General features: G+C 48.3%; 1 protein-coding gene across 2 annotated transcripts in view; it reads left to right on the top strand.

Annotated features, from left to right (window-relative positions):
* Positions 1–21,566, top strand: part of SCARA3 (scavenger receptor class A member 3) — a 37,763-nt gene that overhangs the window by 15,031 nt on the left and 1,166 nt on the right. For both annotated transcript variants that reach the window (XM_017885135.1, XM_017885125.1), the window contains 4 exons: positions 923–1,021; positions 2,729–2,848; positions 8,236–8,334; positions 9,972–11,015. In XM_017885135.1, the coding sequence (XP_017740624.1) occupies positions 923–1,021; positions 2,729–2,848; positions 8,236–8,334; positions 9,972–11,015 (1,362 nt within the window). The remainder of the gene's footprint in view (positions 1–922; positions 1,022–2,728; positions 2,849–8,235; positions 8,335–9,971; positions 11,016–21,566) is intronic.

Below are 21,566 nucleotides of genomic sequence, written 5' to 3'. Positions count from 1 at the left end.
AGGGAGGGAGGGAGGGAGAGAGAAGGAAAGGAGGGAGGAAAGTAGGGAAGAAAGGAAAGAAAGGGAAGGAAAGGAAGGAAGAAAGGGAAGCAAAGAATTAAGGAAAGGAGGGAGGAAAGAAGGGAGGAAAGAAGGGAAAGAAGGAAGGAAGGAAGGAAGGAAGGAAGGAAGGAAGGAAGGAAGGAAGGAAGGAAGGAAGGAAAAGGCCAGGTCTTACTTACAAGGAGTGGGAGGTGAAGGGTGTCTGGGGAACTAGAGGAATCTTCTGAGTGAGGGATACATCATTTAGGTCTTAGTTAGGTACCGTATTGTCCCAGGGAATAAGCACCGAATCAGCCTCTGACAGGAGACCTGCTCCGCCCAAGGCCCCTTGACACTTGGTGGGTCCTGGGTGAGATTGTGTGAGGCAGGGATCTGCGCCCATCCTGTCTCCTCCTCCCTCTGGCCTCCTCCTCTTCACAGCCTCCTCCCAGCTATACTGGAGGCAGAGTCTTGGTGGGGACTATGCTGGGGCCAGATTCAGCCTTGTCCCTGGAGAAGAGGAATTCTGCTTCGGTGACCAAGTGTTGGGGAATAGAAGGACACTAAGCCATAGCAAGCAGCCAGCTCTTATTTCTCCTTACTCCACCTCCAGGGGTTTCAACAAGCTGTAGAGAGAGCAGGCGCTGTGCTGGCCCATCTGTCTTTCCCAGCGTTTGGGAAATGGGGAGCTCTCCTTACCCAGAGGGGCAGGACATCCCAGCTCCTCAGCCACCTGACTCCTACGTCCACCCCCTTTTTGCAGCTTACATCAGGCCACCTGGAGCTCAGCGAGCTGGCTCAGGGGTAGAGGTGGGCACGGGACGTGGGGACTGGTAAATAAAAGGGGCTGCTGGAGAGGGCTGGGAGGGCTCTGGATCTGACAGCACTGGTTCCGTTATAGTGAGGTCGGCCGGTGGCGATGGAGATGCCTTGTGCGTTACAGAAGAGGACCTGGTGGGTGATGACGAGGACATGCCGAGCTTCCCGTGCACCCAGAAGGGTAAGGACTCTGGGCTGCCCCTGATCTCCACTGTGGGCTGAGAGATACCTGTCTCCATCCCCAAGCCAGTGAGAGATGTGTCGCTTTAGGTGGTTTCAAAAGCCTGGGTGTCCTTTCCGCACTGCTTCCTGGATGGTTAAAGGGCAGAGTTCATGGCCCTGGGGGTGCAGTACCAATGAAGTCAAAGGAGTTTAGAATTTTTTTTCTTAAAGAAATGGTTTTGCTGTGTCACCCAGGCTGGTATGAGTGGTACAACCATAGATCACTGCAGCCTCAAATTCCTGGGCTCAAGTGATCCTCCCACCTCAGCCTCCCAAATAGCTGTGACTATAGGCACACACCACCATGCCTGGATGAATTTTTTTATTTTTTGTAGATACAGTGGTCTTGCTATATTGCCCAGGCTGGTCTCAAACTCCTGGTCTCAAGTGATCAGCCCGTCTCAGCCTCCCAAATTGCTGGGTTTACAGGTGTGAGCCACTGCGCTTGGCCTGAAATCAAAGCTTGACACAAGTGCCACCTGTCTCCTGGGCTCCTCCTGAGACCCATCAGGGATGTCTGCCATCTCCCAGAGCTACATACCCTGTCCCTGGGGCCTGTCTTCTAGCTGGCCCAGAGTTGTGCCCTTCATTGTGTCCCATGCTACCTGAACCGCTGTTTGGAGTGGGGCCTATCAGTGCTTTGGTGCAGATTAGAGCAGTTGTTCTCAACCTTGGCTCTTCATTACAATCACCCGTGGATGCATGAGACCAACCCTTGGAAATTCCTGTTTGTTTGGCCTGGAGTGGGATCTGGGCATCAGGATTTTTAAGCATCCTAGTACTCAGAATGTGTGGCTACAGTTGAATTCACCTTAGAAATTTGCAGCTGGGCCATCACTGCATTCCCACTGGGTGTTGGCCACCTGCCTGCATATTCAGGAACATCTGGCTCGCTCCTTCCTCCATACCAGTAACTCCACTGGTAGACTGTGGCTATTTGTTTGGTTTCCAGTAGAACTTCTGGTTCCCTGAAAAGTTTGGGGACTGGTAACCAACATTCTGGTTTGCCAGAGACTGAGGAGATTCCCAGGGTTTGGGGCTTTCCATTTTCTTTTTTATTTTTTAAAATAGAGATGGGATCTTGCTAGGTTGCCCAGGCTGGCCTCAAACTCCTCAGCTCAAGTGATCCCCCTGTCTCAGCCTCCTAAAGTGCTGGGATTACAGGCATGAGCCACTGCACCCTGCAGACTCAGTTTTAAAACCTAGACAATCTTAGCAAACCAGGATGATTTGCACCATGCTGAGGAGCTCCCGCGACAGGAGACTTTCAGTGCTAAAACCCAGAAGGTCCTGGGCAAGCCCAGACAAGTTGGTCAGTTAGTGGGGTCTCAGGCTGGCTGCTCATCTTGTGGGTCATCAGTAGGACCAATGGAGAGGGAAGAGATGTTTCCCCTCCCCATGGGCCAAATGAAGATGCCATGGAGAGAGGATGATGGTAGTGATGGGAGCTGTTCTTTGAAGTCCTGACTCGGTCTCCTGCATTCCAGAAAGCGCCAGCACCTAGAGAAAGGTGGTAGGACAGGTAGAGAATGAGGGTCGAGAACAGCTCCCCTTCTGAGCCTGGTTTAAATGTGATGACACAGGCCAGAGCAGGAATATGCAACTGACCCTTCAGCTCTGGCCTGGGCCACTGGCCTAAGCCATTGTCTCCTTGTGTCCCCTACAGGCCGGCCAGGGCCCCGCTGCAGCCGCTGCCAGAAGAACCTGTCTTTGCACACATCAGTGAGGATTCTTTACCTCTTCCTGGCCCTGCTCCTGGTGGCTGTGGCTGTGTTGGCCTCTCTGGGTGAGTCCAGGGCTTGCCCACCCCGGGCTGTAGTGGGGTGTCTGGTCAGGAATCCAGCACCAAAAGCTCCCCTGCAAAGACAAACACTTCATATCTGTATCCCAGGCCCAGAGCAAGCATCTTCCTGGCTAGGGGATCTCTATGCCTAATCCAAACTGCAGACACTAACAACTGACGAGCTCTGTGGCCTTGAGGAAGGCACCCACCTCTGGGAACCCCTGCTTTCCCAGTGGTGTAATGAGATGATACAACCAGGTCAGTGCTTCTCAGTTTAAGCTCCACGTTAGAGCCACCTTGGAGCTTTAAAGAATATCGACGTAGGCCGGGCGCGGTGGCTCACGCCTGTAATCCCAGCACTTTGGGAGGCCGAGACGGGCGGATCACGAGGTCAGGAGATCGAGACTATCCTGGCTAATATGGTGAAACCCCGTCTCTACTAAAAAATACAAAAAACTAGCCGGGCGAAGTGGCGGGCGCTTGTAGTCCCAGCTACTCGGGAGGCTGAGGCAGGAGAATGGGGTGAACCCGGGAGGCAGAGCTTGCAGTGAGCTGAGATCCAGCCACTGCACTCCAGCCCGGGTGACAGAGCGAGACTCCATCTCAAAAAAAAAAAAAAAAGAATATCAATGTCTGGGCCTCACCCCAATCGTGGAATTAATTCAGTATCTTTCAACTCTCCTGATGGTTCCGTTGTTCACCCAGGATTGAGATCACTGGATTGAGTGACTTCTAAGCCCCCTTTCATGGTCTGTGTGGGTGTTTCTCAAAGTGAGACTGGATGCCTACCTGCAGCAATTTCACCTCCAGTATTTGTTAAAATGCAAATTCCTGGGTCTCCCTCAGCCAGACCTGCTGAGACCAAGGAATCTGGGGGGTCCTGCAGGTGAGACCCAGGGATCTGAGGTTTGGTTCTTCTCATACACATTAGGGTTTGTAGTAGTTGACCTAGGTCACAGCACACAGCCAGAGGTAGGTCACTTCTGCCTTCCAGATGCTGACAGATTGTGGTAAACTGGTTACAACAAATGTGGTGTTTGTAATCCCATTTCACTAAGAGTGCTAAGAGTGCAATCCCATTCCACACTTAGCTTCAAACTTTGAAAATCCAGGCTCTGGTAGATTTGTTTGTTACAATCTACTAGATTTTAGAAACAGAGCCGGGAGTAGGGAGAGGCAGTCGAGGCTCCGAGGGGGCGCCCCTGCTCTCATGCAGAGCCTGAGCCTGAGCACATCCCTAAGGAGAGGCGCCTCGTCCTGGCCCTGGCTGGAGATATTCAGTTACCAGCCTTCTTAGCTTGAAGGCAAGAGGCCAGCATACTAATGATTTGAATAGACACAAGTCGTCTTCCAGTAATCCGAAGGCATTAATTAATCCAACACAAGCTGAGCACCTGCTCTGTGCCAGGCACTGGGAACAATGAGTTGCATCAATTACATTTCACCATCAAGGGGCGTGGTTCTTCCCTCTTGTCAGGGGATACTGGACTCCCTTGGAAAGCATTTAAAAATACTAGTGCCAGAGTACCCTCCTCCACTCTCTCCAGATGAATTAAATCAAAATCTCTGGGTAGGACCCAGGCCTTAGTCATTTATAAATCCCCTCAAGGGTTCCAATGTACAGCTAGATTCAAGGACCAAGTGTTTCAGAACTTCCCAAGCCCCTCACCGCCTGTCTCTGCTAAATCAATTCGCAGGGTTTGGCCTTTCAGAAAGTGGCCAAAATCCCAGGCCAGAAGCGGGAAGGAGCCACGGTCTGCCTATCAGAGGCCGCAAACTTGCTGTCAGAGAACTTGTCAAGATTTCTGGCCACCCCTTTTAGGGCCTCAGCTCACAGCACCCAAGGGACCTGGGGCCATTATCAAAGCTCCAAGAACCATAGGGTCGGGCCCAGAGAAGAGCGTAGGCACTAAAGAGTTTCCGAGAGGACGACAGAATGTGAGACACTGTTACATGCATAACATCCATGAGTCAGCCTGGCAGGCCGGAGCGGGAGGCTGGCCCTACTCCTCGTGGGAGGGAACAGTCCTGGGGAGGGGACAGGATTTGCCCCAAGATCCAGAGTGAATGGACAGAGGATCAGAAGAACCGGGGTGAGGAGTGCATGTTTGTGAACCATGGGAGAACTTTGGGTTTCCTTTTTTGTTTTTGCCTCCAGCTTGGGTATCCCAAGTCCCTAGATCAGTATTGGCACCATCCTGGCCTAAATGGCAGGTGCCCAATAATATCTGTTGAAAGAATGACTATAGATTGGTAAAGCATGTGTGTGTGTGCGTATGGTGTGTGTGTGAGTGTGTGAATAGACTGGTCAATGCTTTACAACCAGGATTGTGACCAAAGTCCAGAGGATTGGGAAAATCAGTCAGCAGACACTACAAACCAACTCTGTTCATTTTAATCAAGTATTTTTTTTTTAAATCAAGAGCATACAGGGGGCCAAGAACTATATTCTACACTAGGCAGTATACTGCTTAGTAAAACACAGACCCAGCCTTCATGGAGTTTATAATCTAGAGCTGATTATGGCCATATTTTTCTGTCAAAGGCTACATAGTAAATATTTTAGGCTTTTCAGGTTACATACGATCTTTGTCACAACCAGACTTATCGCAGAGCAAAAGCAGCCCCAAGCAGTCTGTAAATGAATAGGGGTGGCAACTCCTGTAAATCAGGCATTGGACTGGATTTCACCTGCAGGCCGTAATTTGCCACCCCCTGGTTTAGAGCAGTGATCTCTAAACTTTTTTGACCGTGCATCCCATCAGTAAAAAATTCATTTGAAATGCATCCAAAAATTTACATGGATTGATGAATGGGTGAAAGAGATGGATGAATATAAAATAAATACGGAAAAATGCTACTTGTAGAATCTAGGCGATAGGCACATAGGTCTTCACTGTACAAGTCCTTTTATTGTTTGAGAAATTTTTAAATTAAATGTTGGAAAAGAAAAATTCGATAGAGTCACACCTCCAAAATACACCTATTTATTTATAAGTGATATATAAGTACTATTTGCCATATTGTCTACATTATAAACATAATTTTATAAGGATAAAGAAAAATCATGTCTAAAAAGTAAGTAAAATGGCTTAAAAAGAAATTTATAATTTTTAAGCATGAAATGCACAATGAAGAAATAAGCAAGGCCAGGTGCAGTGGCTCATGTCTGTAACCCCAGCACCTTGGGAGGCCAAGGTGGGAGGATCACTTGAGCTCAGGATTTCGAGGCCAGCCTGGGCAACACAGTGAGACCCCACTCATTTCAATTTAAAAAAAAATTGAAAATTGACTGGGCATGGTGGCATATGCCAGTAGTCCCGACCACTTAGGAGGCTGGGCTGGGATAATCACTTGAGCCCAGGAGATTGAGGCTGCAGTGAGCCATGATCACACCACTGCATTCCAGCCTGGGTGACAGAGCAAGACTCCGTCTCACAAAAAAAAAAAGAAAAAAGAAATGAACAGGTGAATGAATTACATGGAGTGGACTGAGCTTTGGCTGTTGGCTTGGAAGTAGACTTAATGAAGCATAGGAATAGGAATCAAAGTCACCCAGTCTCTCTGTATCTTTGTTCATCTATGCATGAAATCTTAATTGTAGGGAGGCTCAAATGGAATAATAACTATTATAAACTGTAAAGTGCTTGTCTCATGTAACAGCATGTGCTTATTCCCAAACTCTCTCAGCATGTCGCTGTTACTAATTAAGTAAATCTCTTGACAGCTCTGAGATGTACAATATTAACTGGAGCCTGGAGATTCCAAATAATTTGAAAGCATAGAATTTTGGCACTGATGAGAGCCTCAGAGTCATCAAGCTCCACATTTCTGTTTTATGTGTGATTGAATTGAGCTCAGGAAAGGGTAACTGACTTGCCCAAAGTCACCCAACAATTGGTGATGTAAACTAGGACTAGAAGCTGTGTTACTCAGTGCTCTTGGTGGTGCTAATTCTTTCCCCTTGTACTTCCTCTTAAGAGGATCTGTGGGAAACATCTTGCTGAGCCCTTCCTCACTACCAGGCCCATTCAGGCACCCACTGGAAAAAGCCAGGCGTCCTGCTACTGCCAAGACGTGCTCTAACCACTGGCCAACATGGCCCCCTTACTAGAGTGCAAGGCTGCCCGTGGGCTATAAATTGGTATAACATTTTCTGGGCAGCGGTTTGGCAGCTTGTATCAAGGACTTCAAAAATGTTAATACCCTTGGGTCCCATAATTCTACTTTAAGCAATTTATCCCAAGAGAATTATCATATACACACAACCATCACATATAAGAATTATTTCCAGAATTAAGCGTTACTTATATTTATATATCAAGTTTTATTTATGAGCTCAGAAGAGGAGGTACTTTAAGTGTCCCCAACAGTAGGGGATTCATACCTAATTGCTGTATTATTTATATAGAGTGCCATGCAGATACCAAAAGTAATGATTTTCAAGTGATTTAACCCTGGATGGAAAAAATATCCATGACATGATACTGATAAAGCAACATCAAAGAAAACAGACGAGATGTTCAGAACATCCCAGTTTTGCTTTTGTTGCCTAAGAAAGTACAACAGTTCCTGCTTATCTGCAGTTCCAGTTACCCGAGGTCAATCGGCAACATCACAGCTTGATGATCCCCCTTCTGACATATGGTCAAGGTCAGTAGTAGCCCAACACTAAGTCACGATGCCTATGTCATTCACCTCACTGCATCTCTTCACATAGGCATGGTGTCATCTCATGTCAGCACAAGAAGAAGGGTGAGTATGGTACAATAAGATATTCTCAGAGACACAGAGACCATATTTACATAACTTTTATTATAGCATATTGTTCTAATAGTTCTATTTTATTAGTAGCTGTTGTTAATCTCTTACTAGGCCTAATATATAAATTAAACCTGATCTGAGGTATGTATGTATGGGAAAACACATAGTATATATAGGGTTCCATACTCTGAGGTTTCAGGCATCCACTGGGGGTCTTGGAATGTATCCCCTGCAGGTAAGGGGAGAGCACTGCATATATCTGTGTAGCTGAAGAATGGTTACCAATGTAAACAAAACTAGAAGAAATACATGAAGACACTGATGGTAGCAATCTTTGGGTGGTAGGAATAAGAATAATTTTTTTAAAAATATTTTTTTCTGAATTTTCCCTGTTTCATTCTATGATCAGGTCCTATTTGTAAAATGTGGGGTATGGGGTGAGTGATTATGTTTCTACAGGGCCTTGTGGCAAACTCTGGCCATAAGAAGTATCTTCCCTAACCGCCATGAAGAAGCCTGAGAGGAGAAGGGTGAAAGGTTTTGGTTGCAGAGGGGCTGATAAAGATGACTTCTCAAGGAATGACTGCTGTTTTTCTGCCCCAGCTTCTCATCTGTTTTCCCTACAGTTTTTAGAAAAGTGGACTCTCTCTCTGAAGACATCTCCTTGACCCAGTCTATTTATGACAAGAAACTTGTGTTAATGCAGAAAAATCTCCAGGGCCTGGGTAAGTAGATGAGCTGATGACTGTGATGCAGTGATCATCAGGGTAGGGCAAGGGTGCCCTCCCCATGCCACAGTGCTCCAGCGCCAAGCAACCTTTACCAGCCTTCTAGGCACAGAGGACATCCCCGCCTCCCTGCTCCCTCCCTAGCCGGTTCTCCATCCCCTGGAGGAGGGCTGCTACTCTGGGATACTCCCAGGACTGGAGCAGGGGATTCTGGGTGGAGCACAGATCTAGCCAGAGTCTGCAGGCAGAGAAGGAAACCAAAGATCATCCATTCCCAAAATGGCCTCATGCATCTGAAATGATGAGAGTTTCAAGACCTTGCAAAACCTCCTGCCAGGTCAACCCTTTCCTCGCCATTGCCTTAAGCTGTGCCACAATTCTTTTCTTTTTTATTTTTTTAAAATATGTGCCATCTATTTGTTTATTTCTATAATTTGAACTCTTGTTATAGATTAAGGGATCCATGTGCAGGTTTGTTACTTGGTTATATTGTGTCACACTGAGGTTTGGGGCAGGAATGATCACATCACCCAGGTAGTGAGCCTAGGTACCCAGTAGGTGGTTTTTCAGTCCATAGTTCCTCCCCCATCCCCCAGCTAGTATGCCCCAATGTCTGTTGTTGCCATTTTTTTTTTTTTTTTTTTTTTTTTTTTTTTTTTTTTTTTTTTTGAGATGGAGTCTTGCTCTGTCACGTAGGCTGGAGTGCAGTGGTGCGATCTTGGCTCACTGCAAGCTCTGCCTCCCGGGTTCACGCCATTCTCCTGTCTCAGCCTCCCGAGTAGCTGGGACTACAGGCGCCCACCACCTCGCCTGGCTAATTTTTTGTATTTTTAGTAGAGATGGGGTTTCACCATGTTAGCCAGGATGGTCTCCATCTCCTGACCTTGTGATCTGCCCTCCTCAGCCTCCCAAAGTGCTGGGATTACAGGTGTGAGCCACCGCACCCAGGGTCTACATATATTCAATCTTGCTCCCACTTATAAGTGAGAGCATGTGGTCTTTGGTTTTCTGTTCTTCTGTTAATTTGCTTAGGTCATGCCACAATTCTTGATGTTGTTTATCCCCTGCTTTAACCTGGAACAATCTAAGAGAGAATGAGACAGAAGAAGCAATGATAGAAGGGTTTACAGGGGTCTTCTTCTCTGACTCAAATAGAAGGTTCTGGTCTGGCACCAATATATGTGGCTATTTGCCAAGCCACTTCTCTGTGCCTCGTTCCTCTTGAGTCACAAGTCAAAAATCCCTGTGCCACCTTCTCTGCAAATTTATTATTGTAAGAGGATTGAATAAGATAACAGATATACAAATATTGGGAGAAATTTTTAAATCAAATTTAAATGGGAAGTTCCTGGTCGCCTAAGAAAAATTAAGAAGATATATTCTTGAAAATTTGGTGGTGAGGAGGAGAAAACGTCCTAAATGACTTCAGATCAGAGTCAAGACAGTTGGTAAAAGTGAGATTCCATAGAGGTGGCAAGGCTTTTCCAAGAAGGGATTCATAACAGGACTTCAGGAAGGAAGCAGGTTTGGGAAGCTACTTACCAATTCCTTATGCTCTGAAATATTTAATTTAAAGAGGAAGCGTCGTACCATGGTCCTTCAGCAACTCAAACTGTTGTCCCTTTCCCCTAAAGATCCGAAAGCCCTGAACAACTGCTCTTTCTGCCATGAAGCTGGGCAGCTGGGGCCAGAGATCCGAAAACTGCAAGAGGAGCTGGAGGGAATTCAGAAGCTGCTTCTGGCTCAGGAGGTGCAGCTGGACCAGACCTTGCAGGCGCAGGAGGTGCTCTCCACCACCAGCAGGCAGATCTCCCAGGAGATGGGCAGTTGCTCCTTCTCCATCCACCAAGTTAACCAGTCTCTGGGGCTCTTCCTGGCCCAGGTGAGAGGCTGGCAGGCCACCACAGCTGGCCTGGACCTCTCTCTGAAGGACCTCACCCAGGAGTGCTACGATGTCAAGGCTGCAGTGCACCAGATCAACTTCACCGTGGGGCAGACTTCCGAGTGGATCCATGGGATCCAGCGGAAGACGGATGAGGAGACCCTGACCCTCCAGAAGATTGTCACCGACTGGCAGAACTACACCCGGCTCTTCAGTGGCCTGCGTACCACCTCCACCAAGACCGGAGAAGCAGTCAAGAACATCCAGGCCACCCTGGGGGCCTCCTCACAGCGCATCAGCCAGAACTCCGAGAGCATGCATGACCTGGTACTCCAGGTCATGGGCTTGCAGCTGCAGCTGGATAACATCTCGTCCTTCCTGGATGACCATGAGGAGAACATGCATGATCTTCAGTACCACACCCACTACGCCCAGAACCGCACCGTGGAGAGGTTTGAGTCTCTGGAAGGACGCATGGCTTCTCATGAGATTGAAATTGGCACCATCTTCACCAACATCAATGCCACTGACAGCCACGTGCACAGCATGCTGAAGTACCTGGATGACGTGCGGCTCTCCTGCACGCTGGGCTTCCACACCCATGCCGAGGAGCTCTACTACCTGAACAAGTCTGTCTCCATCATGCTGGGCACCACAGACCTGCTCCGAGAGCGCTTCAGCCTGCTCAGTGCCCGGCTGGACCTCAACGTCCGGAACCTCTCCATGATCGTGGAGGAGATGAAGGCGGTGGACACGCAGCATGGAGAAATCCTTCGCAACGTCACCATCCTACGAGGTAAGAGCTGGGTCCAGGTAGGGCTGCTACAAAGCTTCCACTGAAGCTTGTTGATCTTGCTGGACACAGAAGTACCTGGTTTTAGGCAAAGTACTAGTGGGCTAACACAATCCTATAGCAAATGCCTAGAGCAATAGGCAGCTTTAAGAAATGTCCTTGCATTAGCCAGGCATGGTGGTGTGTACCTATACTCCTAGCTGCTTGGGAAGCTGAGGCAGAAGGATCACTTGAGCCCAGGAGGTCGAGGCTACAGTGAGCTATGATTGCACCACTGCAGCCTGGGAGACAGAGTGAGTCCTCTTCTGAAAAAAAAAAAAAAGAGAGAAAAGGGGAAAAAAAAGGAAAAGAACATCCTTGCAAACCTCTTTTGTAAAGATATTATGGCTTCTAACTTTGCCTATTACACAAATCTGGACTTTTATATTTAGATTTGTTTAACCATGTCCTAATAGAGAAATAAGCAGATCTTGTGTTTTGAAAACTGTCTCCTCTTTTTTTCTCCCTTCCCACCCCCTCATTAATGCTCCCAACCACCCAACCCTCTGCCCAGGAGGCTGTCACTCTGACACACTCTTCTACTCTCATCTGCCTCATGTCTTCCATATTTATCAAGGTTCTCCAGAGAAACAGAATCAACAGTGTATGAGAGAGACAGAGAGATCCACAGAAACAGAATCAATAGTGTAGAGAGAGAGAAAGAGATAGACCCAGAGAAACAGAATCAATAGTGTATAGAGATGATAGATAGATAGATCCAGAGAAAAGAATCAATAGTGTATAGAGATAGATAGATAGATAGATAGATAGATAGATAGATAGATAGATCCAGAGAAACAGAATCAATAGTGTATAGATAGATGGATAGATATAGATTGATTGATTGACCCAGAGAAACAGAATCAATAGTATATAGAGATAGATGATAGATATGATAGAGAGAGAGAGAGAGAGAGAGATAGATAGGATAAAGAGATAGACATGAGATAGATAGATAGATAGATAGATCCAGAGAAACAGAATCAATAGTGTATAGATAGATGGATAGATACATAGATTGATTGATTGATTGATCCAGAGAAAAAGAATCAACAGTGTATAGAGATAGATGATAGACAGATATGATAGAGATAGATAGATAGATAGGATAGAGATAAAGAGATAGACATGAGATAGATAGACAGATAGATAGATAGATCCAGAGAAGTAATCAATAACATATAGAGATAGATGATAGATAGATAGATAGATAGATAGATAGGATAGAGATAAAGAGATAGACATGAGATAGATAGATAGATAGATAGATAGATAGATAGATAGATAGATCCAGAGAAGTAATCAATAACATATAGAGATAGATGATAGATAGATAGATAGATAGATAGATAGATAGATAGATAGATAGATCCAGAGAAACAGAATCAATAGGAGAGAGAGAGAGAGAGAGGTGATAGAAATAGAGATGATAGATAGAGATGAGTTAGATAGATGATAGATATAGATAGGTAGGTAGATAGATAGATAGATAGATAGATAGATAGATAGGTAGATAATGATAGAGATAGATGGATAGATGGATATTATAAGGTATTGGCTCCTGTAATTAGAAAGGCTGGCAAGTCCAAAATCTGCAGAGCTGATGTTCCAGTTTGAAGACCATCACGCAGGAAGAATTCCCTCTTACTTGGGGGAGGCTCAGCTCTTTGTTCTATTCAGGCCTTCAACTGATTAGATGAGGCCGCCTACATGAGGGAGGGCAATCTGCTTGACGCAGGCTACCTATTTAAATGTTAATCTTATCCTAAAGCACCCTCACAAGAAAGGCCCCAGAATTATATTTGACCAAGTATCTGACCTAGTCAAAGTGACACATGAAATTAACCATCACAAGCCCACCCCTTGTCAAGTTGGCACCTGTACACATCTCCTTAAACCACACTTAATCTCCAAATAAAGACAACAGTAAGGTCATAATTCCACCTAATGTGATACAACTCTCCTGTGTACAACCAAACACACACACACACACTTTCCCCTGAAGAGGAGTTAAAGTGCTTGAGTGAATTTTATTCTTTTGTTTATACCCTGTAACTTAAATAATATGATGTAAAGTTAACAATATTTAACTATACTATAAAGTAGATACATGGTATTTTACACAATAAGGGAATAAGACAAGACAGAAGACAAAATTGTTGGCTGTACACACACACAGACATATTCATTAAAAAAATAAGGAAGATTGATTACATTCAGAATGTCCGAATGGAGAAATAAAATAAAATATAAGGAGGACGTACCATAACCATGACAGTCCTTGTTGCTGTCATTGGTCACATGGTTGTAGCTGGTATTCATCACCACCTTCTTCCACTCCCCACCTTCTGTATTCCCTTTGTCTTCAGCAAGCCCCTCATCTGGTCCTGGCTCTTTACCTGCTGGGGTGATCTAAACCTTCCCCCCTGAAGGGTCTGGACTATAGTATTTCTACCTGGGTGGGATTGTTGAATATTCCATTGACCTTAATCACAGGGCTTGGTAATACTATGGGACACCCCACAGGATCTCCTGTATTCCAGACATCCCCTTCCTTACTTCCATCGTGGAGTAGTAGTCCAATTTCCCCTTGGCAGTCAGGATCCAGTCACCCACACCAGCACAGAAACTCTCTGTTTTGCTTGTTGATTCAGAGGCATGAGGAGCCCAAAGTGGCCAGGTGGCAGTCTTAACTTCCTGTTCAACGGAATCATGGTTGTGTCACCTGGTGGCAGCATTCCTCCCTTTGGAACTAGACCTCTATCTCAGCAGAACATAAGATAGGAAGAGGAAGCAAAAATGTTCTAGTGGGTCACCAGTATGAGAATAAGAGTGCCACTGCCATTAACTCCCCTTGGTTTCTGGACCTGTGAGTCTGACTTTGGGAGAAACACCGCTACATATTGGATGCTGATTGAGAGCATATACAGCCTCCTGGAGAACCATTCCTAAGCCCCGCAAGGTACTGCCACCTAGCTGGTGCTGTAACTGAGTCTTCAAAAGGCCATTCCACTGTTTTATCAAGCCAGCTGCCTCAGGATGGTGGGAACATGATAAGACCAGTGAATTCCATGCCACATTACCACACTTTGTCTGCTGTGAAGTGAGCTCCTCAGTCAGGAGCAATGCTGTGTGAATACCGTGACTGTGGATAAGACATTCTGTGAGTCTACGGAGGGTAGTTTTGACAGAAGCATTGTGTACAGGGAAGGCAAATCTATATCCAGGGCAAGCGTCTATTCTGGTAAAAATATTGCCCTTTCCATGATGGAAATGATCCAGTGTAATCAACCTGCCACCAGGTAGCTGGCAGATTACCCTGGGGAATGGTGCCATGTCAGAGACTCAGTGTTGGTTTCTGCTGCAGCAGAGTGGGCATTAGCAGTGCCTGTAGCTGGGTCAGCCTTGGTGAGTGGAAGTCCATGTTGCTAAGCCCATGGATAACTTCCATCCCTGCCACCATGCACACTTTGCTCATGAGCCCATTGGGCAATGACAGTGGTGGCTGGAGAAGGAGGTTGCCTGGTATCCACAGAATAGGTCATGCTATCTACCCGATTATTAAATCATCTCCTGCTGGGGTCACCCTTTGGTGCGGATTCACATAGGATGCAAATATCTTCAGTATTTTTGCCTCTTCGGGGAGGCCTGTCCACAGACCTCTTCCGTAAATCTTCTTGTCACCAGTTTTTCAATCGTGTTCCTTCCACGTCCCTGACCATCCAGCCAAACAATTGGCCGCAGCCCATGGATCAGTATATAGTCACACATCTGACCATTTCTCCTTCCAAGTAAAATGAACAATCAGGTTCACAGCCCAAAGATCTACCCACTGGGAGGCTTTCCCTTTCCCACTCTCCTTCAGGGATGTCTCAGGAAGGGGCTGCAGGGCTGCAGTTGTCCACTTTCAGGTGGTACCTACACATCCTGCAGAACCATCTGTAAACGAGGCCTGAATCTTCTGTTCCTCCATCAGTTGATCATATAGAACTCCCCATGAGGTCTCAGGTGCAGGATGGGAGAGAGAAGATAGGATAGCAGGAGCGGGACCTCTGGGCATTTGGGCCACTTCTTTATGTAACTTACGTGTGCCTTCAGGGCCTGCTCAGGCCAGATCACATGTATATACCACTTCCATTTGATGATGGAGTATTGCTCTGCACACCCAACTTTATGGATTAGTGGATCAGCTACCACCCAGTTCATGATTGGTGACTCAGACCACTGGTCACTTGGTGGCCCATGGTTAAGTGTTTAGTCTCCACCAAGGCTGAGTAGAAGGTCAAGAGCTGTTTCCGAAAAGGAGAGTGGTTATCTGTGGAGAATGGGAGGGCTGCTTCAAAATCCTAAGGGATCATGCTGTGATTCACCTACAGGGGACTGCCAAGGGCTCCACACAGCATCCTTATCTGCCACTGACTCCTCAAGCACCACTGGATCTGCTGGGTCCTATGGCCCAGGCAGCAAAGCAGCTTGCATGGCAGCCTGGACCTGTGGCAGAGCCTTCGCCTGCTCTGGGCCCCACTCAAACAGGAAGCTTTTCAGCTCACTTAGCAAATGAGAGGAAATACACACTCCAATGATGAATATGTTACCTCCAAAGTCCAAATCAGCCCACTAGGCATTGTGCCTTCTTTTTGGTTTTAGGAGGGGCCTGATGCAACAACTAATCCTTCACCTTAGAAGGGATATCTGTCTCCACATACCCATACCACCCAACCTCTGGAAATTTCACTGAGATGGAAGGCTGTCGAATTTTCATCAAATTTATTTCCTGTCCCCTGACATGGTAACAGAAATCTTCCCACAGTATTTCACCTAAAATATGTATGTGCATGACCTCTAGGGCACAATGTTCCAGGGAAGGGCATTAGTAAATAGTTCTTATGGTTCAGCCCCTGGCAGATGTGTGGTTTCATTGAGTTCAACCTAAGAACAAAGGCAATTTAAAGCTTTCCTGATTACAATGCCCATCTACAAACTTTGTTTCATTTCAGCCTCAGGACAACCCTTGCATGGTAAACAAGGCAGATGTTGGTGATTCTATTTATAGAAAAGTAATCTGAGGATAGGGTAGGGAGTTTAAAGGAATAAGCACAGGGTCACTCTGATTTAAAATCCTGACCGCTCCCCAATGCTCTGAAATGTACACAATCCAGTGCCCATCCAGGAAAGGAGATGCCCAGAGCATGAGTTTGTAGATGCCAACAAGACATTTCAGCTCAGGTCCTGCTAAGCTGTAGGGTGTGGGGCAGGGAGTGGGGAAGAAGGAGATGGCGCCAAAAGTGTTGACAGGGGAACCGTTCTAAGTGTAACCAATAGTACTCTTGAAAATTTACATTTGCTGCTGTCCTAGTCATGCATGGAGTTTTCATGTGTGGAGTTCCATGACTAGGAGTCCTAGTCATGCGTGGAGAGCAAAACGGGGCATCTGTTTGAGCTACACCTGAGTCTTGGTTCAACGTCTGCACATTTGTTTAAATTGTTCTACTGGCCAGCCTCTCTCTGGTTGTTAAAGTCACCGCATGTAAAATCTCTCACATCTGAAAGCAAATTTCAGGGACACAATGCACATCTCTTTCTCTGGGCACCTGGTCACTCACTCATTCATTCATCCAGAGACAGGCACAGACAGGCTGGGACACAGGAGCTGGCAATGAGGTCTCCACCTGGCCGGAGCTGAGCGGCTATCTGGAATAAAAGGAGGGATTGCAGTGGCGGGAGCTGTGTGGAAGGTGCCAGGTCCTGATGGAAGAGTTGGAACTCTGAGACTGCACAGGCAAGAAGCCTGTCTTCTGATGTGTTCTGGAACTTTAGGCAGAATCACTTCATCCCTCCAGGGCTCTGCTTCATTCATTTGTAAATGAAGGGGTAAGACCAGCTGATTTCTGAGATTCCAGCTCTAATTAATTCTAAGCCCCCATTTACTCAACAGAAAGGCTGTGGTACTTTCATAGTGTTTGTGCCTCTCATAAAATATTTATCTCCTCCTACTGTGTAGGGTAATTTCAGTGTCTGTGCTAGACAGTGTCCATGCTAGGACTATCATTTGGGAATTGTAGACTAAAACCATCATAACTTATTAGCTAAATGACCTGGGGCGGGGCTTTTGGCTACTTTCTTTCTTTTTTTTATAGAGACAGGGTCTCACTTTGTTGCCTAGACTGGTCTCAAACTCTTGGGCTCAAGCAATCCTCCCACCTTTGGCCTCCCAAAGTGCTGGGATTACAGGCATGAGCCATCACACCCAGCCACACTTTGAACTCAGTTTCTTCATCTGCAAATAGAAATATTAATGCTTTTCCTGCCTGTATCCCATAGGGTAATTGTGAGGATCAGTGTTCACAATGGGTGTGAACAAGTTCCTGTAAAATATGAAAGGGTGCCCTGCATAAAGGATTATTATGATGATAAATTGCTTGGAGACCTAGGCTCCTTGTGTTACTCATCGAGGACCCAGCAGAGTGCTTGGCTCTTGGAAAGTACAAGAAATGTTTGCTCGGTGAACAAATAAATGAAAGTGTGAACAAAAGGTAGAAGCCCAAGATGGGCAAGATACAAAGGGATTCAATCTGCAAATGTGTTCTATAAGCACCACCCTCCATCCTACTTCCATGCTGAAGTGTTCAGGAGTTTACATGTGAAGGAGGAAAAAGCAGACTGTCATGTCATTCTGCTGTTCAGGCCCAAGGAGCAACCTGGGGAGGTGACAGTGAAGAGGGTTTGGTGGCCCTGACACAGTTGTTCTCTCAGCCCTGTGATGCTGCTAAAAACTCCACTCAGCTTCTCAGCCTAATAGCTGCAGCGTTTTGTTGGTTTCTAAGCCTCTCTGCCCAAACCAATCACAAATCCACAAATGCCTGGAGAGGAAAAGATGTCAGGCTGACTTCAACGGGGCCTCTCTTCTCCGGGATCTTGGCCCTTGGTATCCCTCCAAAGCCTCCAGAAGGATGTTTTGGTCTTTCTCTAACCGCTCTGTTTGTTCTCCGTGGGAGGTTGAATCTGTCATAAACTAGTCCATCGTAAGCAGAAGTAGAAGCCCATGGGCATGTTTTTAACAGCCCTCAGTTGGCAACAAGCAGCTTTGAGAGTCCCTGAGCCAGGCCAATATTCTCATGGAGCAGAGGGGAGCCTGAGCCCAAGCCACCCGCTTTGCTAATATGAGAGCTGGGACTCAAACACTGGGCGCCCAATGTCCACGCCAATGTGCCTCCCACAGCACCAGGCCAGTCCCTCCAGAGGCACCCCTTTGTTTTATTTTCTTCTGTCCTTGTAAGACAGCCAGTTGCCTCTGACCATAAGATGTACTATGGGTTCCTCCTGGGCCATGCACTGCCCCTCCCATGGGTGGGTAGTGCTGATGCCCAAGACACTGGGCACTCTGCTCACCCCACCCCCTCCTCCCTATCCCAAGCGCAGACCACAGAGCCAGCCACTCCATGGTCCCAGACGTGAGGTCAGCTGTGGCTGGACCCTAATGAGCCTGGAGAGCCTGATTACAGCCTGTGGCTTCCTGAGTAATCATGGCCGCCCCCCTCCACCGGACTCCAGGGTGTGCTGGTCCCTCTCCATCCCACGCACCTCAGCCACTGCTGCCCGTCTTCCCTGGTGGCCTGAAGTGCCTTCCCTCACCTCAGAGCAGCCACTAGCCCTTCTCTAGCCCTTCTCTCCTCTGCCCCTCACCCCTGCCTTGTTACTGTAAGATCAGTGGCACCCCGGCCTGGAGGGGCCTTGGTCAGCCTTTGTCCATATTCCTTGCCCCCACACTAACTACTAAACTACAGTTGTTGACTTCTTCCCTAACCAGACCAGGTCACTCCTGCTGTCAGTCCTCTGCCTGCATGACTCATGGCTGGCCTGGAGGGCAGGTGGGGCCCTGCTCACCTAAGGAAGGCAGCCTTCTGAGTCCTCTTTTCAGCCAGCGGGGACCCCAAAGCACTCTTTAGAAAAAGGCTCTGGGGTCCTCGTCCTCCAGGCAGCGCCTAGGATTGCAGCCTCTCCCTCCTCCAGGCAGCACCCAGGTCTGTAGGCCCCAGCAGTGCTGGGAGTGGCACAGGAGCCAAGGTAGCAGTGTGGGGGAAGGAGCTTGGGTCTCAGAGCCTCTCGGGCCTGGACTGGAATCCTGACCCCAGCACTGTGGTCTTCAGCACGTGGCCAACTGCTGCACCTGCCCTGTCATCTGTAAAATGGAGCAACAGCCTCCTGCCTGGGACATAGCAGACACTCAGTTGATGAAGTTGGCAAATGTCAGTGCTCTCACGTCCCTCCCTTCTCCACCCTGTGGGAGATTCGAGAAGGCACGGAGCAGGCAGAGAGTGAGCAGGGCTGACTATGGCACACCAGTACCGAGCAGCTCCCTCCACCAGTCGTGACACGTGCCGCGAGGGAGGCTTTTGTCGGCACCATAGGCACCTGTTAGTAGCCCACGCGGAGGCCCACAAGATGTAGACAGGCCCCCAATAACATCGTCCACTCTATCTTTTCACGGCCGCTGCCTGGAACACCTCCCACCCCCATCTGGGTTCTCAGAGATGGCGTCAGCAGCAGCAGCTGTGGCTTAGGGGTGCATATAGAGAGGGAGGGAACCCTTCTCCCTGCATCCTCCCTCCACTCACGCTAGGCTGCAGCTCCTGGGCAATGAAGGGAATGATATGACTGAGGCTTCTGCACAGACATCCACCAGGAGCATGTGGATGCTTGGGCCTCCACACCTAGGGAAAGGCTCTCCAGAGCTTCCCAGGAAAGAGGAGCTGGAGGGGGCTGGTGGGGAGGAGGGAGTGTTTTTTCTCCTTTGCTGCTGGCATAGAATCCCTTAGAAATCACAGATACAGGCCAGGTGGGATGGCTCATGCCTGCAATCCCAAAACTTTGGGAGGCCAAGGCAGAAGAATCACTTGAGCCCAGGAGTTCGAGACCAGCCTGGGCAACATAGTGAAACCCCATCTCTGCCAAAAAAATAAAAAAATTAGTTGGCCTGGTGGCATGTGCCTGTTGGAGGATCATTTGGGCCCAGGAGTTCAAGGGTGCAGTGAGCTGTGATTGTGCCACTGCATTCCAGCCACAACAGAGCAAGACCCTGTCTCTGAAAAAGAAAGAAATCCTCAAGCTGGCTGCTGTGTTCTTAGGGACCAGGGAGGAGAGGTTGTCCGCCAAAGATGGTGGCACAGAAAGGAATGGAGTTCCGGAAGAAGGTGAGGGGCCCCAGCTGTGTGTGGGTGCAGGGCAGGGTGTCCTTGTCCCAACAAGTCTTCTCAGGCTTTTCCTGAGCCAAGGCTGGAGATGGGGATTGTGAACTTGTCCACCCAGAAGGTGAGAGTGGAGAGAGTGGAGCACCAGGGAGCAGGAGACAAGCCCTGGGGGAGAAGTGAGCCCAGGAGGAGTCGGGGCAGAGGGAGGAGGCGAGTGCCCACCCCTACAGGGAGGAGAGAGTGGCAGGATAAGGGGTCACGGAGCTGCAGGGCCCTTGGAAGCTGAGTGAGCACATGATCTTGTGGATGAAATCTGAGTTTTGGAGCAGGACAGTGTTGCCAGTGTTGCCACACCACCGACAGCTTTGGGGGGGCCTCTCCGCCTCTGTATGGCTCTCTGCTTTTCCAAACCTCAGCTGGCCCAGGCGCCAGGAGCAGAGGTGGGGTGAAGACAGACGCTATGGCTCTGCTGGTTCCCTGCAGGTCCTGCCAGGGTCGGGAGGTGGCTCCTGTGCAGGCATCAGCCTGGGCCCGTGGCACTCTGGCTGACAAGCTGCCAGGGGCTCCTGCAGGCCAAGGGCAGCTCCTGCAGGCCAAGGGCATCTCCTGCCTCCCAGCTTCTCTAAGGCCAGGCTGCTGCCACTGCTGCTGGTCACCCTTCATCATTGGCTAACTCAACAATGGAATCTCAGCCGTGCTGCTGGCAGGCCACGTGAGCCATGCAGGGCCACATCCCCATGGCGGGAGGTGGGCAAGGGCAGGTGGTGTCAGGGAACTGACTGGAAGGTTTTTATTGGCTCTGGTGGAGCTGGCTCTGTCTGGGCTTTGGTTTCCAGTTTAGGTCATAATAGAGGACGTATTCACTGACTCTGCTCCACTTAGAAACACTCTGGGAAGAAAACAGAGAGGGGCACAGCAGAGGGCTCAGGTAGCACCAGCCAGGATGGAGGGGCCTGTGCCACAGAACTGGATACGGCAATGGAGGGCTCCCAGCTCCCAGCATGCAGAATCCCTTCCCCCGAGAGGCCCACTTTCTGCCTTGTGTCCTCAGGGTTGGCACAGCTATGAGGGGTGGAGACTCTCAGACCCACAGAGCCAGAAGGAGGTGAGGTCATCAGACCCCTGTCCTGGGCGCTAGATAGGGCTCTTTAAGGAAGGGCCGTATCTTCATCTTGGCATTTCCCACAGGCCCTCATGCAGAGCCAGACTCGAAGGAGGGTCCACGGCTGCTTGGTGAATCACCCTCTTCAAGCACATACTGAGTTTTCCTGACTGCATGCCAGGCTTTCTGTGTCCAGGGCTGGGATGTGAGCCATGGCTCCTGCCA

The sequence above is a fragment of the Rhinopithecus bieti genome, unplaced genomic scaffold, assembly GCF_001698545.2.
Source record: "Rhinopithecus bieti isolate Rb0 unplaced genomic scaffold, ASM169854v2 scaffold_315, whole genome shotgun sequence".
Lineage (NCBI taxonomy): Eukaryota > Metazoa > Chordata > Mammalia > Primates > Cercopithecidae > Rhinopithecus > Rhinopithecus bieti.
The sequence above is the reverse complement of the archived record's forward strand: the minus strand, read 5'-3'. Positions and strand labels throughout refer to the sequence as shown.